The sequence below is a fragment of the Camellia sinensis genome, chromosome 5 (assembly GCF_055761805.1).
Source record: "Camellia sinensis isolate YWXY chromosome 5, ASM5576180v1, whole genome shotgun sequence".
Lineage (NCBI taxonomy): Eukaryota > Viridiplantae > Streptophyta > Magnoliopsida > Ericales > Theaceae > Camellia > Camellia sinensis.
This window is the reverse complement of record NC_138965.1, coordinates 33,490,311-33,513,302: the sequence shown is the minus strand read 5'-3', so window position 1 is coordinate 33,513,302 and position 22,992 is coordinate 33,490,311. Positions and strand designations below refer to the sequence as shown.

The window sequence follows — 22,992 nt, the reverse complement described above, 5'->3', positions numbered from 1 at the left end:
AAATGTGGCTCAAAAGTGGAAAAAACCAGCTTTCTGCCAGAAAAATCGGCTTTTGGAGAGAGAAAAAAAGAAAACTGGATTTTCAGGGGAATAGGTGGCCGGCCACCATCCTACCACTTCCCTAACAGTGAAAATAGGGTCTCTACCAAAAATGGACCAAAACGGATGCAAAACGAAGGTTCGGGGGCCAAAACGCACGGTCTGAGGCCCCGAAAACAGGCTGTTAGGCACCGGAAGTGGCGTATGACCATGAAGGTGGTCTCCCGGGCCCCAGTGTTCCTCTAAAGGGAGGAAATAAGATGTGTGCCAAAAACTGGAGTAAACGGAGGTAGTTAAGCAGTCCTGAACCGAGGCACACGGCCGACGGCTCTGAAAATCAGAAACCGGGCTCCAAACGGGAAAAAAAGGCCTACGACCACGAAACGTAGCCTACGGCCACTGAGAGATGGTCTACGAGACCTCTCCCTCCCTTCGGGAAGAGAAAAGGGAGAAAACAGGACCTGGTTCCCAAACCGAGGCAAAGCACAAAAGAGTCCCGAAGTCTGGAGGCAAGGCTCGCAGCCGAGACTCTGAAACCTCAGAACGAGCACAATATGCATCATCACCGAGCGCTCAATCGGTGATGTCTGAGTTTTAAGGTCGGTTAAAAATGGAGTGTCTATAGTTGTCTCTCTTTGACAGAACTCGGAAGTCATACGTGACGGGAGTGAATGTTAAAGCCCAGAGACGACCCATTTTTGACGAGGCCGAAGACTTCGACAAAAAGGCAAGATAACACAGATGTGCCCGCAGGCAGGGGACGAAATGCAAAAGACATGCACAAAGCCGAACATAACTCATGATCATGCAAAGCAAGCTGTAATGAAGCAAATATACGCAATAAATGCAACAGTTTTAAGCAAGAATACAAAGCAAACTACATTACATGCAGAAAGGATATAAGAAGATTATGCAATCTTAGCGAGCATGTGCGATAGATACACAAAGGGTGAACACAAGGTGTGATAGATGCACTTAGTAAACAAGTGTGATGGATACACAAAAGGATGAACACAAAGTGTGATAGATGCACTAAGTGAACAGAGTATGATAGATATACTGAAAATGAACACAAAGTGTGATAGATGCACTATGTAAACAGAGTATGATTGATATACTAAATGTGAACACAGAGTGTGATAGATGCACTTAGTGAACAGAGTATGATAGATATACTGAAAATGAACACAAAGTGTGATAGATGCACTATGTGAACAGAGTATGATTGATAAACTAAATGTGAACACGAAGTGTGATAGATGCACTTAGTGAACAGAGTATGATTGATATACTGAAAATGAACACAAAGTGTGATAGATGCACTATGTGAACAGAGTATGATTGATATACTAAATGTGAGCACGAAGTGTGATAGATGCACTATGTGAACAGAGAATGATTGATATACTAAATGTGAACACGAAGTGTGATAGATGCACTATGTGAACAGAGTATGATTGATATACTGAAAATGAACACAAAGTGTGATAGATGCACTTAGTGAACAAGTGTGATGGATACACAAAAGGTGAACACAAAGTGTGATAGATGCACTTAGTAAACAAGTGTGATTGATATACTAAATGTGAACACGAAGTGTGATAGATGCACTTAGTGAACAGAGTATGATAGATATACTGAAAATGAACACAAAGTGTGATAGATGCACTATGTGAATAGAGTATGATAGATATACTAAATGTGAACACGAAGTGTGATAGATGCACTTAGTGAACAGAGTATGATTGATATACTGAAAATGAACACAAAGTGTGATAGATGCACTACGTGAACAGAGTATGATTGATATACTAAATGTGAACACGAAGTGTGATAGATGCACTATGTGAACAGAGTATGATTGATATACTAAATGTGAACACGAAGTGTGATAGATGCACTTAGTGAACAGAATATGATTGATATACTAAAAATGAACACAAAGTGTGATAGATGCACTATGTGAACAGAGTATGATAAATATACTAAATGTGAACACGAAGTGTGATAGATGCACTTAGTGAATGAGTGTGATGGATACATTAAATGTGAACACGAAGTGTGATAAATGCACTTAGTGAACGAGTATGATAGATACACTAAAGGTGAACACAAAGTGTAATAGATGCACTTAGTGAACAAGTGTGATTGATATACTGAAAATGAACACAAAGTGTGATAGATGCACTATGTGAACAGAGTATGATAGATATACTAAGGATGAACACAAAGTGTGATAGATGCACTTAGTGAACAAGTGTGATGGATACACAAGAGGTGAACACGAAGTGTGATAGATGCACTTAGTGAACAAGTGTGATGGATACACTAAATGTGAACACAAAGTGTGATAGATACACTATGTGAACAGAGTATGATAGATATACTAAAGGTGAACACAAAGTGTGATAGATGCCCTTAGTGAACAAGTGTGATGGATACACTAAAAGTGGGTGTGTGTGATAGATGCAGAAAATGAGAATATGTGTGATAGATACAGAAAATGAGAATGTGTGTGATAGATACACAAAATGAGAAGAAGTGTGATTGATACACTAAGTGAAGAGAGTGTGATTGATACACTAAATGAATGAAGTGTGATTGAAGAAAGTGTGATAGATACACTAAGGGTGAATGAGGTGTGATTAATACACTAAATAAATGAAGTGTGATTGATACACTAAATAAATGATCTCAAACAGAACTTCTTTGAATGAACCGTACATACAATATCGTGCATGAATGAGAAAGAAACTTGATAGGTACAATACAATACAATGCATGATGTTTAAGGAACGCAATAAACATGCGTAGCGGCGCTTTAGAAAGCACCTCATGGGGTGAGTGGCGATGAACCGCTTTACTCTGATGGGGATCTCCCCTTGTGCTCTTCGAACACTTACCTTCAACTTACAGTACAAAGGCTCTGAAATATTGACAAGGGTTCTTCACGTAGAACACTTTGGATGCTGCCTTTCTTTCTGATCAAATTCACAACTTTCCCTATTCTCCAACGAGGTGACAGACTAGGTTGGTTCGGTATCCAGAATTGAGTCGCATACACGTTATCTCAACCTATGGGGCTTCCATACAGATTTCAAGCCGAGGACACGCCTCTGGGTATTTAAACCAGACTTTAGTCTCGGAAATCCTGAACCTTTGCGTTCTAGGCGTGAGCCATTCGAACTCTAGTTTCCACCGTCACAGTTGGTCTCCTAGGAACTCATTGCGAACACAGCCAAGATGCCTCTGGCAGGGAATGGTACTCAGGGAGAGCACTTTTGATCGCCATTCTGGCTTGAAGCAAACTTGAGCTTGAGCTTGAGGTAGAGGCACACTCATACTTCGCATTGGCAAAACCTGAAGAGGTACACACGGAATGCAATCTCGGAATTTGCAGAAGTTGAAACAAACTCAGATGCTCCAAATTTTTCCCTCTTTTCTTTTGCTTTGCAGTCTGGAACCAATATAGCTTCAGATAGGTCCTGGTTTTATTGTTCTCGCATGACCTGGGTTGAACCCTGCAGTTTTTGAAAAAACAAAATCCTGTTTTGCACAAATGTGGAGAATGACAGGGCACTCTGAGCACAAAACGATTTTTATTTTTGAAATTGAGAGATGAGTTTTTGACTGGGGCATTGAGCCTGCGACTGAACACAGCGCACTACGACTCAACAACGGAAAACAAAAGGTAAACAACCTAAACACAAACACGGACACTCAAAAATGACTCAAGACAAGAATCGAGGTAAAACAAAAAGACACAACACTCAGACGTGCACAAGGAGCCTGTTTTTCTGGGTATTGTTTCCCACCCTTTCTCATTTTTGATTCTCATATCACTCGGCCTTTAAGCTCGGTTTTTCTCTCAAAACCCTTTCCTCGCTTTTCCTCTCAGCGCACATCTCTCTATTCTTTAATCTCTCATTTTTTCATCCCTCCCCTGGGTGGTTGAAGGATAAACAAGAAATTGCGGGCTCTTGTCCCTAGCTTACTGCTAGATTCTTTTTGTTCCACTCATAGACAGTGAGTTCCTCCCACAGAGGGGTTGTGCTGTAACTAAGCGTGTAGCGAATCTGCAGCTGACATCGGCTGTCGATGCTCTACTGGGGAATTTGGGTGTGATCAGATCTGTCCAGATGAGGGAGTGGAATATCTTGATCTATTCCAGTTCGCGCTTCGCACTTGGCTTGATACCCCGTTGCTTGGAGAATGAGAGAGCTTTCAGCTCTTTTGTTGACAGTTTCAGTTGTGCCCTTTTTTGGCAGGGAGAGGCCCTTCTTGGCAAGTATGGTGCCCTTTCTGGCAAATGTACTGATAACGGGGGAAAAACAGGAAGCCTGACTCAACGGTGCCCCTAGTTCATTATTTTGACCATTTTTTGTTTTTGACGTTCTGCTAAAACAATTTTGACCAATATGAGAGTTAGATTAACATGCTTGTTCGATTTTCTGATTTAAAGTCATGCAAGTTAGGTTATGAGCACTGAAAGTTTTCCTTTTTTGGGTCCAAGAAAAAGGTCCAGTTTTGGAAAAATGGAATAGTTTTCGAGAGAAACTGAGTCAACCTTAGTAAAAATTCTCAAAAACTGTTTTTGCAAACGGCCACTGCTCAATGAGCACGGAACCTACCCTCGAGATGCACAACCTCAGATTTGAAGGAAAATTGCCCCTTGCTTGAAGGACACTGCATGGCAACGGAAAGTTGCCCCCTTGCTTGAATAGCACTGCGACACATTGTATGGCAACGGAAAGTTGCCCCTTGTCTGAATAGCGCCGCAGCACATGGCAACCAGTCCTCACAGTGACAATTACAACCAAATTCTCGGATACAGAGAAGACAAAAATGACCAGAACCATCACATGGACATAGTCAAATTTGAAGTGTTTTACGGCTGGACTTCAGAATGAAGTTGCCTACGTATCCCAAAGACGGGAATCAAGGCTTACGTAGTTCGGGGTTAAGGTACACTCGTGTATTTAACCTCTCATTTTACGCTCTAACTTTTGCCAAGGCCGCCCTTTGCGGGTTTTTAACCTTGCGAGCTCAGTTCTTTTTTTTTTTCATCTTTTCTTTTTATTTTCTTCATTTTTCTTCTTTTCTTTTCTTCATTCTTTGCATTTTTCTTTTTTCTTCTTTTTTGTTCTTTTTCTTCTTTTTCTTGCTCTAACTTTTGCCTGGGTCGCCCTTTCGGGTTTTCGGCCCAGCAAGCCTCTCAAGGGTAAAGATGCAGCTTTGTCCATTTCAAATGGTTTTGAGATCCTGAAGTCATCTGAATCCAGGAGAATGGTTGTTGTTCGCTGACGATGTAGAAGTCCATCCAATGGAGGGTGAATTTGCCCCTAGTGTTGTGGATAGGAACTCGGTTGTCCTTCAGCAATGTCTTCTTCTTTCCTCCCTTCTGGGGTTTGGCATTCTTGCCGATCTTCGTCTTTGACTTCTTCCAGCACATCTAACATTTTTGCCCTTAGTTTGAGGGGTGCTCCTGATCTAGCTTCACAAGCTTCTTGATCTGACTCTTCTTGCCCCTAGTTCGCAGGTTGCTTCAAATCTGGCCACACATCATGATTGGCCTTGGAACATTCTGAATCCAAGTTCAAGGTTTTGAAATTAAGAGGGATCGAGTCTCGAGGCTGAGAGCGATCCTAAGCTGCACAATCTCAAGAGTGATTCCACACATGTCTTCGTCAGACCGCGCAAAGTGATGTGTTAATGCTAATGGAAATACCACACATGATTTGAATACGATTAGGAACATGACTCTGTTTTTTATACGACCATGCTTATCTCTCTGATTGATATGATATGAAACTGGACATCATTCATTAATATATTTACTCTGTTATAATTCACTGATCTTTCGTTCACTATATATATTATGTATGTAGGTGACTAGGCGCGTGACCAGGCTCAGAGTTAATGACCTGGAGTCTCCGTTTTGTCAGCCAACCATTGTGCCTCCAGAAGAGGTTTTGGAAAGAGTTTAGTGGTTTGAGTTTTGCGAACTTTTGTTGTTTTGTAAATATTTATTTTGCCTTATTTTGTATTATGACGATAAAGAATAGATATGCAAATGACATCATACGTGGGTTTATGTATATCAGTTTGAAATGTTTTTGTCCTATGTATGTCTACACAGCTCTATGGACTATGTATGTTTCTATATTTGCTTCTGCTAGCCCTTATAGTTTGTTATTCAGGTCAAAGGACTTCGGTAATCCGAGGTTACTAGCCAGTTACGACACTAAACCTAAGGGGATGGGTTTGGGTCGTAACAGAGTGGTATCAGAGCACATGTTATACCGCACACACAAGTCCATAGGAGCTATAGGATGTCCTAGAAAAAAATTAGGGACATTTCATCTCCATGTGCAAGTGTGTGTGTTAATTCTGTAAATGTGAAAACTAAATCTAAACATGAACACATGAAATTGAAACGAATGAACTGGGATTGAATGTTCCAAACACTGTGAAAAGAATTATTTGCCTATGTTTATTGTTCTGTTAACCTATAGCGATGGAAAACGCAAGAAGTGATGATGCAGTGGGATCATTTGAGGCTTGAATGAGCCGAATGGAACAAATGCTCGCAACCCTAATTGAAGCAATGATACAGCAGCAAAGACAACAACCTCCGCCTCCTCCGCCCTCTCCGGTCCAAGTTGAGCTAGATAACAATGATATTATAAGTTTAACTCAAAAGTTCATGAAGACGAAGCCTCCGGATTTCTTAGGTGGTATTGAACCCTTAAAGGCAGAGACATGGTTGCTCAAAGTGGAGAAACTATTTGAAGTGTTTCCCTGCCCCAAGACTGTGAAAGTTCTATTGGCCACCTATACCCTAAAAGATGAAGCTCGAAGATAGTGTTTGTTAATCCGAACTAATAATGGGAATATGACATGGACTCAATTCAACGAGATCTTCTACGTCAAGTACTTTCCTTAGTACTTCCAGGACCGAAAGGTTTTTAAATTCCAAGAACTCAAGCAAGGCAACATTTCTATAGCCTAAGTTCACGGAATTAGCTCGATTTGCTCCTCATATAGTGGATACGGACTATAAGAAGGCTCGAAAATTTGAGGGGGGGGATTAAATTTGGATATGTTTGATCGAGTAGGCGTCCTAAAGTTGCTTACATATGTGGAAGTACTTAATAGAGCATTGATGGCAGAAGTTACTCTAGCAGCAAAGAAACAAGTTAAAGCTCTAACATCTGAATGGAGAGGGAAGAAACCCAACTTTAATTTCAAAAAGTATTGGTTGTTTTCAAAGAAACAAAACACGGGATCCTTCAGTAGCTCTAGTCAGAGTAGCGGATCTATTCCAAACTGCCCTGATTGTGGAAAGAAGCATAGAGGAGTGTGTTACCGTGCATCCAGAGCCTGTTACCGGTGTGGCAAAGTTGGCCATATGATGAAAGATTGTTCACTTGGGCCTGAAAATGCCAATCGCCCCACAACAAGTTCAGCCAGATTTGCTTTTGTGACAAGGTCAAATGCCAGAACTAATGTCAGGGGTAACACTGGAAATGAAACATTAAGGCAAGGGAGAGTATTCACACTGGTCCCAAGGAATGTACAAGACACCGAGTTTGTGGTGTCAGGTATAATTCCCATACGCCATCTGGGGGTTCTATGGTATGTGTATATGTTTATCCAGCATGTGATACTGTGATCGATGATGTGACGTTGTATGTTGATTTATTACCGTTGGGAATTGATCATTTTGACTGCGCATTGGGTATGGATTGGTTAACGAAGTATTGTGCAACTATTGCCTGTTTGCACAAATTTGTTGTGTTTCGTCCACCTGGTTTACTTGAATTTGTGTTTGCCGGGAATGGGGTAATTCCTCCCCCATATTTGATTTTTGCCATGAAAGCTGTTAAACTGCTTAGGAAGGGGTGTAAAGGTTATATGTGTTGTGCTCTAACTGAGACTTCTGATAGGTCTAATGTGGAAACTATTCCTGTTGCTTGTGAATTTCCCGATGTGTTTCCGAAAGAATTACTTGGGGACTTAATTGATAGAGAAATTGAATGCACCATCAATGTAATACCTGGAACACAACCAATTCCTAAAACCCCATACCGGATGTCAACTTCTGAATTGAAAGAATTAAAAGCTCAGCTCCAAGAACTCTTAGACAAAAAATTCATCCGCCCGAGCACTTCACGATGGGGTGCTCCAGTTTTGTTTGTCAAGAAGAAAGACAGATCTTTAAGGCAGTGTATAGACTATCAGGAATTAAACAAAGTGACTATTAAGAATAAATATCCATGACCTCGAATAGATGACCTATTTGACCAACTCCAGAAAGCACAAGTGTTCTCCAAGATAGACCTTAGATTCGGGTATCACCAACTAAAAATTAAAGCAAAAGACATAGAGAAAACTACATTTAGAACTAGATACGAGCACTACGAATTTTTGGTAATGCCATTTGGGGAAACAAATACACCTGCAGCGTTTATGGACCTAATGAATAGGGTTTTCAAACAATTCCTTGATGAATTCATCGTTGTGTTTATTGATGATATATTGATTTACTCCAAAAGCAGGAAGAACATGAAACTCATTTGAGAACTACTCTACAGACCTTGAGAGGGAAAAGTTGTATGCAAAACTTTCCAAATGTGAATTTTGGCTTGACAGCGTAGCATTTCTAGGACATGTGATCAACAAGGATGGTATATCAGTGGACCCACAGAAAATTGAAACCATTGCAAACTGGCCAAGACTAACCAATGTGTCAGAAATCAGAAGTTTTCTGGGGCTCGCTGACTACTACCGCAGATTTGTGAGAGATTTCTCTAAGCTTACCATGCCATTGACATAGTTGACCAAGCAAAATGTACTGTTTGATTGGACTGATTAGCGGGAATCGGCCTTTCAAGAATTGAAAACTAGATTGGCAACTGCACCGATTCTGACATTGCTCAACGGAACCGATGGGTTTCAGATTTATAGTAATACTTCCTATAAAGGCTTGGAGGGTGTGTTAATGCAGAATGGGAAGGTGATTGCCTACGCTTCTCAGCAACTTTGCCATCATGAAAAGAATTACCTAATTCATGACCTTGAATTAGCAGTTATGATTTTTCCATTAAAGATTTGGTGCCATTATCTGTATGGAGTGACTTGTGAGGTGTACATTGATCATAAAAGCTTGAAATATTTCTTTACCCAAAAAGAACTGAACATGAGATAAAGAAGATGGCTGGAATCGATAAAGGACTATGATTTGTAGATTCTATATCATCCGGGGAAAGCCAATACCGTCTCAGATGCTTTAAGCCAGGAATTTATTGGGAACTTGTCATATTTACTCACTGGTCAAAAAGATTTGTTGTGTGACCTAGAAAGAAATGAAATTAAAGTGGCTTTGCGCGAACATGGCGGAATTCTAGCAGTCATCTCTGCCGAGCATGCAATAATTGAAGAAATTAAAGAGAAATAGCTTGAAGATGAATTTTTGAGGAAAGTTGTGGATGAAATGGACTCAAAACCGAGGCCGGGAATCGACTTTGTGTTCCAGATTGTTTTGACTTGAAGAAACGTATTATGACTGAAGCTCACAACTCTAAATTTGCTATGCACCCGAGAAACACGAAAATGTACAAGGATTTGAAATAAAATTTTTGATGGCCTGGAATAAAAAAGTGCATTGCTGACTTTGTAGCTAGATGTTAGTAGTGCCAACAAGTTAAAATTGAACATCAACAACCTGCCGGACTACTTCAGTAGCTTCCCATACCGGAATGCAAATGGGAGCATATTACCATGGACTTCATTGTAGGGTTGCCTCCCTCTTCCCGAGGTATGGACTCTATCTGGGTAATTGTTGATCGTTTAACTAAATCTGTCCACTTTTTGTCTGTCAAATCTTTGTATAATACGGATACGTTGGCTAATTTGTATGTTAATAAGATTGGGAAATTGCATGGAGTTCCAGTGTCCATAGTATCTGACAGAGATCCCAAGTTTATTTCAAGATTCTGGCAGAGTTTACAACAGGCTGTAGGAACTGAACTGAGACTAAATAGTGCTTATCATCCACAAACAAACGGCCAATCTGAACGGACTATTCAAATATTGGAAGACATGTTACGGATGTGTGTATTAGACTTTCAAGGAAATTAGGAAACCTACTTACCATTGGCCAAGTTTGTATATAACAACAACTACCATTCGAGTATTGGTATGGCTCCTTATGAAACTTTGTATGATAGAAAATACCATTCTTCGATCTGTTGGGCCAAGGTAGGTGATAGACCTTTGTTGGGATCGAAACTTGTGCAAGAAACGACAGAAAATATGAAATTGATTTAACAAAGATTGAAAACTACACAAAGTCGTCAAAAGAGTTATGCGGATGTCCAAAGAAAAAAACGAGAATATGAAGTCAGGGATCATGGGTTTATTAAAGTAATTCCTATGAAAGGGCAAATACGGTTTGGTATGAAAGGGAAACTGGCACTGAGATATGTTTGGCCATATAAAGTTCTTGAGAAGATCAATCAAATGACATATCGGGTAGCTTTACCACCAGTCATAGAACATATGCATATTGTTTTTCATGTTTCGATGCTTCAGGACCATTTACGAGATCCACTTCATGTGATTGTGCCAACCTATGTGCTTCTGAAAGATGACTATATGTACGAAGAGAGGCCAATTCAGATTGTGAATCGCAGAATCAAAAGATTGAGGAACAAAGAAATACCATTAGTAAAAGTTGATTGGCAAAATCACGTAGAGACATATGCAACATGGGAGATGGAAGAGGATATGATGAAAAGATACCCTGACTTGTTCCTGTTGGATCCGGTATTCTTCCAAAACGAAAGTAATTCGAGTTTGAAGGACCAAACTCTTTAAGGGGGGAAGACTGTAACAACCCTGACCCGTGATTAACTATTTATCCATGATTAAATCTGCCTAATAAGTAATTAAGATAAAATCATGTGTTAATTGCATGAACTATATGGTATTTGCGTTTATGTCTATCTATTGTAGGAATATTTGTTTGTGTTTCTATTTTGTTTTACAAATTGAAGGCCTTATCGGCATCCGATCACAAAATTGACTACGGTTATGTGGTATTTGAAATTTTTAGAATTTTATGGTACGTTGAATTGAAATCCGATTCGAAATGAATTAAATTAGAATATTAATGTGAATTTAATTAACCTAAGACAAGTTTAATTAAGCCTCCTTAATTAAGTTTATATAAGGCTAATTTGACTTTGTTAGTTCATTTTGCACCTTCATTCCATACTCTTTAAGCTCAAAAATATGGGAGAGAGAGAAAGAGAAGGAAGAAAATTGAGATCAAAAGCTAGAAAATGGGGAATTGCTAGGAATTGTTGGAGAATTTGAGAGTTTAAGCTTCTACACTTGTGGATTCAAGACTCTAGGTAAGAATCTTGTTCCTAAACTTTTCATTCTAGACATATGAGAAAGATTTCAAGAAATTAAGATGGCTAAACATGGGAATTAAGCTTAGATTAAGGAATTTGGGAAGAGTCATTGCATGTATGCATAATTCATGAAGTTTTGTGTTTGATTTCAAAGAATTTCCATGTGCATGTGTTCATCTTGCTTTTGTTTTGAGAATTCATGAAGTTTCATATCAAATTGCCTCAATAACTCATGTATTGAAAGCTTTGAAGCCAAGATAAATTCATACATGCTATGTTCTTGAATTCTGAGTTTGAGTTTGCACAATTGACATACTTTTGGGTCTTGATTTTGCGAAATGGTTTTGAATTCATGAAGTTTGACAAGTTTATATAAGTTTCCTTAAGTTTTTGGCCCAAAAGATCAAGAGTTACAGCTTTGGAGTTGAGTTTTGAACTGAGGAGCAAATCTGAAAATTCCAAATTCTACTCATTCGCTCGAGCAATAGAACTTGCGTTTGAGCGACCACCTTTATTTTTGCACCTCTGCTCAAGAGACCTAAAGTTGGCTCGAGCGTAAATTGCATGCTCCCAGAAGTTTCCATGTTTTGTAGACTGCTCGAGCGACAAGAGTTGCTCTCAAGCGAAGACCTTAGTCTCACACTCGAGCGACCGTCAAGTGTTCGTCGAGCAGAAAAATCAAGCAACCAGTACTTTTGCAAAGTTTACAGACTGCTTGAGCGACCAGAATTGCGCTCGAGAGACCTCCCACATTTTTGAACGTCTGTTCGAGGGAAGGAAGTTGCGCTTGTGCGAGGCCTATGTTTTCAGCATATTTGACTAAGTGTTTCTAAGTGCATTTTAGCATCCTCATTGCATCGTAAGCATACCTAGGCCAAGATTAAGACATGATAATGAGGATAAGACTTAGAAACACACGAAGAATGAAAAGAAATAAGTTAAGTAAGATCCGAGCGTGTGTTTCAGTATATGTATCTGTTATATTTGTGTAGGTCACGCGCCATGAGCTGTTGATCCATTGGTTGGTATCAAACTATCTGTGCAACTATCAGTGAGTAATAACTTAGTAAAACTATGTTTGATATGAAGTACTTTTGTGGACATTATGATATGGTATGAACTGTTTCTAAATGATACAAAAGGCTATTTTGTGATTCCATAAATGATGATCCATATATTTGACATGTATTTGTGGTATCCTTAGCAGAGGCCCTTGCCTAGGAGACATAATACTATTGCTTATGGTCATGATGCCCTTGCCCGGGGGAAAGAATATCGTGACCAGGCCCTCGCCCGAGGAAAACAATACCGTGGCCCATGTATGAGATATGTTACCTGGTACCGGAGGTTCCATTATGGAACTTGATGCTTGACCAAAGTGATATGTTAATGCTAATAGAAGTGCCCCACATGATTTGAATACGATTATGAACATGACTCTGTTTTTTATATGACTATACTTATCTCTCTGATTGATATGATATGAAACTAGACATCATTCATTAATATATATACTATGTTATTATTCACTGAGCTTTCGCTTACTATATATATTATGTTTGTAGGTGACCAAGCGCGTGACCAAGCTTAGAGTTGATGACCTGGAGTCTCTGTTTTGTCGACCAACCATTATGCCTCCCGGAGAGGTTTCAGAAAGAGGTTTAGTAGTCGAGTTTTGCAAACTTTTGTTGTTTTGAAGAATGGATATGAAAATGACGTCATACGTGGGTTTATGTATATCAATTTTAAATGTTTTTGTTCCATATATGTCTACACAACTCTATGAACTATGTATGTCTCTATTTTTGCTTCCGCTAATCCTTTATAGTTTGTTATTCAAGTTTGAGGCGTTTGGTAATTCGAGGATTATTGGCCGGTTATGACGCTAAACCTAAAGGGGCGAGTTTGGGTCGTGACAGAGCCGTACAATGGCAAGAAATAACTAACTAAACAAACCTTATAATGAGAAAGAAATGATCAATTGATTCAATTATTGCCTTGATTTGTCAATTAAGAATGACAAAGAATAATATATAGAGGTTTACATGATTTGGAGAGGGGTATCATTACAATTTTACAAGGGATAAATAATACATAATTTTTATATATAGGGGTGATAGTATAAATCCCAAAAGTTTAGGGGAGGCACGTGACTCCCTAGTCCTTAAGTAACTCCGTCCTTGGTTACTTGTACATGTAATATATATATATATATATATATATATATACATAAAGTGAATATGATCTAACAATCTAAATTATTTTTGAAGAATTTATTAGAAAATTCTCTTTCAAGTATTTGTATCTTAATTAGTCCACAAGATATTTTTGTATTCTAATAAGTCCTATTATTCTAGACATTTGATCCACCAAATCTAAATTCTTATAATTTATGGACAATTTTACAAGTATTTTTTTGAACTCTTAAAAACTTGGTGATGTGAACATAGATTAAATAAATTTGATACCCTAACCCTATTATTATTAGGGATATTTTGGTAATTATGTCATCCACAAGACTTATTTCAACATAAGAAATAATTTGGACTAAATAGAATATAAGTAGGTGAAAAAAAAAATTTATGAATAAATGTCCCATTATTTTTATTATATCATCCAAAGACTAATAATTTATATGTATATTCAATATTATTATATATACAATTTGAGTTTTGAATTGCTTGGTTGTTTGGTGTCCTGTTCAAACCTGACTCAAATTCAATTCAAATTTTTGTTTAAATTCACACCTAATTTAAAATTATGTTTCTCAATTTTTTTTTTTAAAAAAAAAATCAGATTAGACTCAGTTTACTTGGTTTAAGCCTGCACAAATTACATAGCTAGAAGAAAGAGGGTGCCTACAAGGGAGGAGTAGTGGTGGTGGCGGTGACGGTGACGGTGACGGTGACATCGAGGCGACCACAGTGACAAACAATGAATGGGTGAAGGGTGTGTTGGTGAGTAGAGAAATTTTGTATTTTTTTTTTTTTTGTTAAGTGGTAGACATTTAGTACTTAAAATTTTAGTTTACAAATATAAATATAATAGTAATAAGAAAAATACAAAAATAATAGGGCGGTAAAGAGACAAATAGATGGGGGATTTTTTTTAAGGTCCCTGATATTAAGAATTTATAGTATAAAGGACACTCAATATTTTCATAATGTCTAAGGTCCTTCAACATCAATCCAGAGAAAATTCGATCCAGAGAAAATTCTGTCCAGAGAATTTCTCTGGACTTTCCAGAGAAATTCTCTCCAGACATCCAGAGAAATTCTCTTTATCCAGAGAAAATTCAGATAGTCCAGAGAAAATTTAGACATCCAGAGAAAATTCAGATAGTTCAGAGAAAATTCACACAATCCAGGAAACTCTGCATCATCGTGCATTTTATATGTTCTCTTACAAATATCTTTTCATGAAGGGTTACTATCAAAATTCTGTTTGCTAATCCTAGTGCTCTTTGTAGATCAAGTTCAACAAGATGAGGTGGTTGACAGTAAGATTTTGCCATACCTTAGCATAGATAAGAAAGAGAAGAAGTCATTCCCTAGACTTCCAGAGAAAATTCAACTTCAAAGAGAAAATTGGTCCAGAGAAATTCTGGGAAGAATTTCTCTGGACTTTCCAATTTCTCTAACATTCCCTAGAATTCCCACTGTAAATTTCTCTGGCCTTCCATTCTCTCCAGAGAAATTTCCCTTCTCTCTAGAGAAATTGTAATGTGCTTCATCTTGTTTGAATATGCTATATTGTTGATATTGATTCAGAATTTCTACAATTTGTTTGGGAAATTCCTATCATTTTCTTTGAATGAATTCAATAAATTTTTGTTGTACTTATCTACAAATTTTTCAGGGTATATCTATCCTTACCTAATTCTAATGGAGAGTGGGAAATATACAGAAGGGCAGAGAAAAAAATTTCTCTGGAGAGAAGGGAAGACCAGAGAAATTTGCAATGGAAAGTCTAGGGAAGGTAAGTCCCTGCACCAATTTTCTCTGTGAAGTCGAATTTAGCAAAATCAACAATTATTACCAACTCTACAACCTGAATTCTGTAGAATCAAATATCAAATTTCACAGAGAATTCTCTGTGAACTTCATAGAGAATTCTGGTTCACAGAGAATTTCTCTGGTGACTTCACAGAGAAATTTTCAAATTTCTCTGACTAAATCACATACTCATCTCTGTGATTTTCTTTGGCCATCTAGAGAAAATTTCTCTGGCCTTCCCTTCTCTCCAGAGAAATTTCTCTTCTCCAAACCCAAAGAAATTCACTTAAACCAAATAAATTTCCCAAACCCAGAGAAATTCGCAAAGAGATGGAAAAGTCAGTGTATACGCAAAGTGCTTTCAATTTTCAGAGCTTTCAGGGTTTTTAAAGTAAGAACTCCTCAGATTCACACTCTCAATTTGTCCCTTTCTTGTTTATAGGAAATGAGTTTGCTAAAAATGAGGCCAAGGGTCTAAAATTGGCATGGGTTTGTATATAGAGACTCTGTCTTGTTCTCGGTTTGTCTCTAAAATGTTTTTCAATCTCGTTTATAGTGGTGGAGGAGTGAGAGATTCGTAGATTCGAAGAATGAGGTTCGGTGGATGATGGACTTATGGGACGCCATACTGGAGTTGGACAGAGTCGATACATGTGGGGGAGAATATGTCTGATAACAATAGAAGATTTCTTCGATGATCTGATCCGAGAGGCTGCCAAGAAGACAGAAGGCTTCTCAGGTCGAGAGATAGCGAAACTAATGGCCAGTGTTCAAGCAATCGTGTATGGACGCCTGGCAGCGGCAGTAAGTTCATTGATGATATGCATCACATTGAGTCCAGCAATAACACCATCATCCTTTGTTGCCTGACATTGAGAATCATTGAAGTAGGCAGCCTCCATGTCTGTTCAACAGCTCTGCAATGCAACTATGGCGCTCTCTCTCTCTAGATTCTCTCTCTAAAATGAGGTTCGGTGGATGATGGACTTCTGGGACGCCATACTGGAGTTGGGCAAAGTCAATACATGTGGAGGTGAATATGTCTGATAACAATCGAAGATTTCTTCGATAATCTGATCCGAGAGGCTGCCAAGAAGGAGCGGCAGTGGGTTCATTGATGATACGCATTACATTGAGTCCAGCAATTACACCATCATCGTTTGCTGCCTCACGTTGAGAATCATTGAAGTAGGCAGCCTCCATGTTTGTTCAACAGATCTGCAATGCAACTATGGCGCTCTCTCTCTCTAGATTCTCTCTCTAGAATGGAGAGACAAATCATCGAATTGGTTTATGGAGGTTTGAAGGGTGAGGGATATGAAATTTCTCTGTAGGGACCTTAGACATCATAATATAATTTTGTGGACCTCTTCCATTACGAAAAGTGGGAGAGGGACCCTAGACCGATTTTTCCCAAATAGAACCCATAATATCAAAAACAAAATAAAAATAAAAATAAAAAAAGCACATGGCTATTTAGTACTCGTTTGGCATAAGGTTACGGAATTAAAATAGTTACAAAAAGATAAAATAGACTAAAAAAATAATAAGATAAAATGTCACATTTTAACCATAACCATTTTATTTTTTCTCTTACAAAAGTAAAAAAAAAATATCAAAAAACTCATATCAAACAAAACTCTTTAGTCCCAGATTAAAAAATTCAAAAAAATTAAAAAGCCAACCCAATTTAAAAAGTTAGTCAAAAGCTAACTTTTTGACTTTGTTTTGTGTGTGTAAAAAATACAAGAGCTGATATGACTTAAAATAGGTTAAAAGATAAAAGCTAATTTTTTGACTTTTTTTTGGATAAAAAATGTGAGAAGTGATATGACTCAAAATAGATTAAAAGATAAAAGCTAGCTTTCCAAAATTCTCCCGACTATTTTAATTAAAATAATTTTGTTTGAGAAGTTAGTTGATTTTTTTATAATAAATTTAATAATTAAAAAAGAAAAAATAAAATAATTATAAATTGAATCTAACATTTTATTTTATTAATTAATTATTTTAATTTATTTTATCTTTTAATAAATTATTTAAAATTAGTCGTCCTTACAAACAAGGCTATAGAAGTAGAAGAAGTGGAGCCCTGGGGGAGAATCCAGATCCATATTTTTTTGTTTTATAGTCTGGTGAGAAATTTCTTGAAGTGGAAGCCAAGCCAAACATGCCTCCATTATTGTCCATTGAAACAATTCCACCTTTCGCAAGCCCCAACGTCATACGAGGTTGTAAAAACCGTAACACCCCCATAAAAACAAACGACCCCTTATCTTGTCTTATATACAACACCTCCCTTAAACCCTCGTCGACCAGAGGCCGCCGCATACTCCATTTTCTCTCTCTCTAACATGCCTACTTTCACGACCATTGCTTGGGAGACCTTGTTCGAGACCAGACCTCGAGCTTCGTACCAAAATCTCCTCAATTCGAATCAACAACAACAACAACAACAATTCCCCAAATCTTATGCTGTTGATGATGAAAATGATGCGAAGAAGAAGAAGGAGATGGAGAGAGTTCAGACTCCGAATCATATATTCATAACACCGGCTCTCTATGTAACTCCACAACCTACTCCCATTCCCGATTCTTCCTCCGATCCTCATTCTCCCTCTCCTTACGTCGTCAACCACAAACGCCGCCGCGGAGATGCTCTCACTCGGCCTTTTACTGGATTTCATGAGACTCCGCCGCCGCAGGAGTCTCGTGATTCGGATTCGGACTGTGAAGAAGTGACGGATGATGTCTTTTTGGGCGCGGAGATTGACAGAAATGGAGGTTCTGTGGCTGATGATGGTGATGGTGATGATGATGATGATTTTTTTAGTCATTGCTGTGACTCGGTGAGTGTAGCTAGCTCGAATGGTGTGACTGATTTTGGGAAGCGAGCTGAGAGTCGGAGTTATGTGTCTAACCAGGGCGAATTCTTTGATGCCGATGAAGGTCTATTCTTATCCCTCCTATTGCCTCTTCTGTTCATTAGCTATTGAAAATTAATTGCCAAATTGTACTTGTCCTGTCATTTTTATTTTCTACAGTTTTAATTGGCTTAATTTTGGCCTTTAATTTTAAATATTTTAATCCAATTGATAACGTCGTTAGGTTTTTAATGTCAAATGATCAGTGAGTCAGTAAAGGTTAAGTCAATGAATTGATGAAATTTATAATTTTATTCCTAAAAATATAACACATGGTGCTAATATGATAACAATTGTAATCAATTGGATTAATTTGAGACAAAGTCAAAAATTTAGATTTTAAAATTGAGCCAATTGAAATTATAAGGACTAAAATGACACAAAAAATAAAGTATAAGGAGTAACAATATAAATTGTCCAATAATTGTGTTTAAATAATGAAATTATTTGTATTTATCAGTTTTATCTTGTATGTGAAATACCTAATTTTTTTTGTCACACAGATCTTTGCTAAAACTTGTCAGTCATTATTATGTATTAACAAAAAATTAAAATTGTATTACTGCAAAAGATAATAGGTAGAATCAATCAATGAAATACAATTTTCAATGAACAAATAAAAATTATTCATGTAGACTGTGAATTGGTATATAGTTTGTGACCTTGATTTGGCCAAAACTGGCACAAATGTATATCATTTTGGGGATATTACCAATCAGTGGTAATAGGAAAAATGTTTTACAAAATCATGAAAAGTTTTATTTTATAATTTTGATTATTAATATCTATAAAATTTGTCACTTATTTATAATTATTTTTGCAAATATGAACTGATTTGTAATTTTCCAGATCATTTTCCCTTAAACAATTTCAATTGACCATGTCTGCTTCTACACAACACTAAAAGCTGCTAAAGGTATCCGATAATCTAAGTTTCTCATGAACTAGTCTAGTCTTGGTTTCCATTCACCCTTGATGAATGCAGATGGTCATGTGTTTTCTGCTGAAAGTTGGGAACTTAATGCTGTGTGCCCTCCTCCTGTCCCTATTTTAAAAGTGAACTGCCTAAATTTTGCAAATGGACAGTTTGAAGTGGCAAGGATTGAAATCTTCAAAGTTCAAAGATTAGCTTGACTCAAGGCTTATGCTATTTCTTAAAATTTGGAAGTTCTTAGCATCTTGTGGGAGAGACACATAGATTACTAGTTTGCTTTAGTTTTGAGATTTCTAGGTTTTGGTTCGTTCCTGTGATTGATTTGCTTTCTTCAAACTATGCCAGTGTGCATTATTCTAGTGTCCTGTAGTTCATATAGAAAGTATGTTATGCACATACAAAGAATATGATCCATTTTTCTCGTCATACAATTCTGAATCACCTTTTCGTAGAGTTTACATTGAGATGATTCCTATAGTATTCTGGTTATTGCTAATAAAATAAAATAAACGAAAGATATTCTAGTACCTGGTTTAGGAACAAGTTGAAGTTTGTATTTAAAATTTTCACAAATCATGATGGCTAACTTGATTATTGTTTTATCTTCTACTATTTGAGCAAGATATTGGATAATTTGTTGGTGTCGTCTTGCAATAGAATTTGAAAGTGCTTCAGATTTGACAGTGTCTTTTTTTGTAACTGATATGTGCAGTTTTGTCCTCTGATGGATCTGTTTCAAATTCATCTTCTTATGGACCAAGAATTGAATCAGAGCTGCGTGCCACAAGGCTCAGTCTTCTTGAGGAGATTGAGAGACGAAAGACTGCAGAGTATGCTGTTGCTAAAATGTACAGCCAATGGCAGAGGCTAGGCAATCTTCTATCCCAAACAGGGCTAACATTTCCTACATCACCAAATGCTACTAGCATGCAGTTTGAGATTGATTCATTAGAGCAGTTCTGCCAGGAACTTGTTGTTTCTAGATTTGTTGCCGAATCAATAGGAAGGGGTGAAGCACGTGCTGAAGCTGAAATAGCTGCAGAGGCAATCTATGAATTGAAAGACCAGGAAATCTCCCGATTGCGAGACAGACTGCAATACTATGAAGCTGCTAATCATGAAATGTCCCAGAGGAACCAGGAAGTTATGGGTATGTGCCTGTCATCTTTGGTTTACACATATATCTGGTTTACTCTATGTTTTATTGTTTGAGGCATCCTAAGCCAACTAGCCTATCTATCCATAAACATTTGCCAACAATTTGCTTGACATGCTTGTGCTTAATGTTTTATTTGCATGCTTCTTTACATAAAAATCATACCACTTTGTTCTTAATTAAGTGTTTTAAAAGCATGAAAGTTACGTATGTATAGATTATGTTATGTAAGATCAGACTTGAAGACTTTCTTTTGACAAACTTTTCACATGATATCAAGGTTTTGGAGTTTTGATGCCGATGCAAATATGGGAGGAGTTTAGAAGATATGCATCTTTCTTGGGTAAAAAAAACAGTGAATCGACTACAAATTGGTCTTCAACACATACTATTACTTTTTCTGTATAATTGACATCCACCACATCTAGAATGGGGGTTCTTCTCCCTCTCATTTATGGGACAAGGAATATCTCTAACAGCCTTAACCTGCTTTGCCACTATTTCTGACTTCATGTGCAAGCCATAACCACTCCCCATATCTGCTTTTGGCAACACAATACAATATCAAAATCAATGCCATGTGGAGCTTGACCATCAAGGTTTTGAACCTGATGATTAAAGAGTAGGGCCCAGGTCCATAGCTTCAATACAACAGTTGAGTCAGTTGGTGCAAATTGGCAACTAGGTACATCAGAGCAACATATGAGCAAAGCTGACAAGAGTAAAATTATGGGAAAATGCTATACAAACTAGTAAATTTTACGAATTTTCTTACTTACAAATGTGGCATGCACCAATAGAACTTAGGAATTTGAAACAAGACCTATTATAATAATATGATAGGGACAATTAATGTAAGGAAAATTTGTCTAGCATTTACTCAAAACTTGTGTAGTGTAATATGTGCTTACTCAAACCTCATAATCTGGTTATCGATTGTCACACTGGCACCAGCAAGTTCCTAGTATGCACCTGACTAACCAATCTCGTTAGAATGTCACCTATTTAATTCTGAACTTCATATCCAAGGGGGAAAGGGCAAATTTCTTTTCAACTTTGGCATTTCATTTCTTTTGTTAGCCTCTGTTAAATCTCCATTGTTGATCTTGTTCAAAAGATTCTGAATGCCACCTGTTTTCAACGACCCTTGTTCATTTTAGTTTTCGCCACATTTTAAACCACAAAAATGTAATCATGCACGTCATGGTATTAGCAGCCATTTGTTTTTAAAGTCATGGTGGCCAAGTTTTCACTTGATTTAATCATTCATTCTTTAATGTCAAATTATGCAGAGGTTGCGCGGAGGCAACGACAAAGGAGGAAAAGTCACCAGCGGTGGTGGATATGGGGTTGTATAGGAATGTCAGTGACAATTGGGGCTTCTGTGATTGCTTACTCATACCTTCCACAGATGGGTAAGCCTCATATGTTGCCAAGTTCAAGTGACTCTTCTGATGGTTCTTGCATTACTTCAACAGGATCAGCTAATTCGTAGTAATCTACTGAGAATTTATTTGGTTCAACTTCCAAACAGTGCTTTTTGGGGGGACCTCTTTATGGATATAGGATATTATTGCAGGGCTTGTAGGTTGAATCTTGAAGCAATGACCCGACTGCTTCTCGCACAATTTTGTATCATCTTGTTACTGAATTTTGATGTTTTTTTCAAAGTTTTCGAGATGGAGATGCCTCGGTTTCATCTGTGTAACATTTTGGCCTTGTTTAGAGTAGGATTATATAATTGCTTAAAACATTTCTTATGTTTTTATTTTATTATATATATTTTGAAAATCTATGCTAGAATGTTTAGTACAATAAATCAAAAATAGCTTAAACAATTATTGAAAAGCTGAGTGATGAATATTTTTTTTCTATATTCTGATTAGCAAGAAATTGCACCACACAAAACCTTTGCAAGTTAACTTTTTCCACCCGCCTGCGAGATTGAAGGTACTTGCCATAAAGCAAATCAATAAAACTATTTACATAATTTTGGCCCATTTGCAAATCTATCTCTCTCACTCTCTCTATATATACATACACACAAATATTAAAAAAAAATTATTGGCACCAGGATGTCCGAATCAAAGCACGTCTAATCCCCAAGAGTACGCAAACCCTCTGCAAGGCATTTCTTACAAGTACACCACCGCATGGTTTTAAAAACCGGACCGGACCGGACCGGCCAGTTCGACCGGTTGAACCATCGACCAGTCGAGGTTCTAGTCCAGATATACCCTCTGAACTGGTCGAAGCCAAAAACTGGTGTATTTAAAGAGAACCGGAAAAACTGACGGTTGAACCGCCGAACAGGCGCCGGTTCACCGGGTTATTTAGATTGAAAATTTTGAACTTTTTTTTGGATATTTTCTATTTTTTTTATTCTTTTTTTCTTTCTTATTATATATATATATATATATATATATATATTATATTATATATATATAAAAAGAAAACTTTAATTGAAAACTCTTTTTCAAGGGTCTCCTCTTGTGAGGAATCCCATTAAGAGGTTGAAATT

The 22,992-nt window shown here is 37.5% G+C and overlaps 1 protein-coding gene across 1 annotated transcript; it reads left to right on the top strand.

Moving 5' to 3' along the window:
- The first annotated feature begins 17,525 nt into the window (after positions 1–17,525).
- On the top strand, positions 17,526–22,319 carry LOC114287536 (uncharacterized). The gene is made up of 3 exons (XM_028230916.2): positions 17,526–18,406; positions 20,028–20,465; positions 21,764–22,319. Exons 1-3 carry the CDS (start codon positions 17,812–17,814, stop codon positions 21,964–21,966), a joined length of 1,236 nt encoding a protein of 411 aa, XP_028086717.2. The 5' UTR covers positions 17,526–17,811; the 3' UTR covers positions 21,967–22,319.
- The last annotated feature ends 673 nt before the right edge of the window (positions 22,320–22,992 follow it).